Raw genomic sequence first — 1,079 nt, 5'->3', positions numbered from 1 at the left:
CATAAAATCACAAACAATCGACACAACTCGATGAGTTCCAGAACAAAACTCGACGATTTCTCCATCTGATCAGAAAAACGATCCTCCATTTAAGCCGTATCAACCTCCATTGCCATTCCCGAGCTAAGCTAGACAAGATAAACAGAATGAAGACTATCAAAAGTTCCTGGACCACATCAAATCCCTTCAAATCAACATCCCTTTCATCGAAGCGGTTGCACAAATGCCCAAGTATGCCAAATTCTTGAAGAACCTTCTCACAAATAGAAAGAAGATGGAGGAAGCATCCAAGGTGGTTCTTAATGAAAATTGTTCAACTGAAATGTTGAATAAATTGCCAAAGAAGATGGGTGACACGAGTAGTTTGACTTTACCATGCTAATTTGGGAATTTAGCTAATAGTTATGCATTGACTGATTCGGAGGCAAGTGTGAACCTTATGCCATATTCATTCTTTAAGAAGTCGAACCTTCCGGAACTGAGACCGATTCAAATGGCGATCTATCTAGTAAACAAGATGGTGACATTTCCAAAGGGGATATGTGAGGACCTATTGGTGAAAGTTGATAAGTTCATATTTCCCGCAGATTTCATAGTGCTAGATATGGAAGAAGACCATCAAGTGCTGATCATTCTTGGAAGAACCTTCCTAAACTCCGCATGTGCTATAGTGGACATAAGAGAATCAAAACTTACTATTCGGGTAGGTGATGATTCAATTACATTTGGAGTTGATCAAGCCATGAAGCATTCGAAGTACAGTGACGACACGGCCTTCTCTGTGGACATTTTGGAAGAATTATTGGAGGAATGGAAAGAAGACAAGTCGAGTTAATCCGTCATTGCTTTATAAGATGAATTTGATGCTGAAAGAGATCTAATGGATATAGAAAGGCTCCTCGAAGAAAGTGAATATGACGAACTAACCAGAAATGTTGAAAACTCAACTCGACGAGTTTCGGAGATAAACTCGGAGAGTTGGGACGAAAAGTCGCAATCTGATGGGAAAATTGGCCACAACTCGACGAGTTCTGTTACTGGACTCTATGTGCTCAGTGTACAAAACACAAAATTAGAGC

The 1,079-nt window shown here is 39.9% G+C and overlaps 1 protein-coding gene across 1 annotated transcript; it reads left to right on the top strand.

Annotated features, from left to right (window-relative positions):
- The first annotated feature begins 223 nt into the window (after positions 1 to 223).
- Positions 224 to 835, top strand: LOC145098228 (uncharacterized). The gene is made up of 2 exons (XM_079035885.1): positions 224 to 350; positions 396 to 835. The coding sequence occupies exons 1-2, from the start codon at positions 224 to 226 to the stop codon at positions 833 to 835; spliced, it is 567 nt and encodes a 188-aa protein (XP_078892011.1).
- Positions 836 to 1,079: the final 244 nt, after the last annotated feature.

This window comes from Lactuca serriola, chromosome 4 (assembly GCF_051521515.1).
Source record: "Lactuca serriola cultivar US96UC23 chromosome 4, Lser_US96UC23_V15, whole genome shotgun sequence".
Taxonomy (NCBI): domain Eukaryota; kingdom Viridiplantae; phylum Streptophyta; class Magnoliopsida; order Asterales; family Asteraceae; genus Lactuca; species Lactuca serriola.
This window is presented reverse-complemented; position numbering and strand designations above follow the sequence as displayed.

Coding starts and splice junctions, on each gene's coding strand:
- LOC145098228 (XM_079035885.1), top strand. CDS start 224: ATGCCCAAGTATGCCAAATTCTTGAAGAACCTTCTCACAAATAGAAAG. Junction 351..395: donor TAAATTGCCAAAGAAGATGG/GTGACACGAGTA, acceptor TTGGGAATTTAG/CTAATAGTTATGCATTGACT.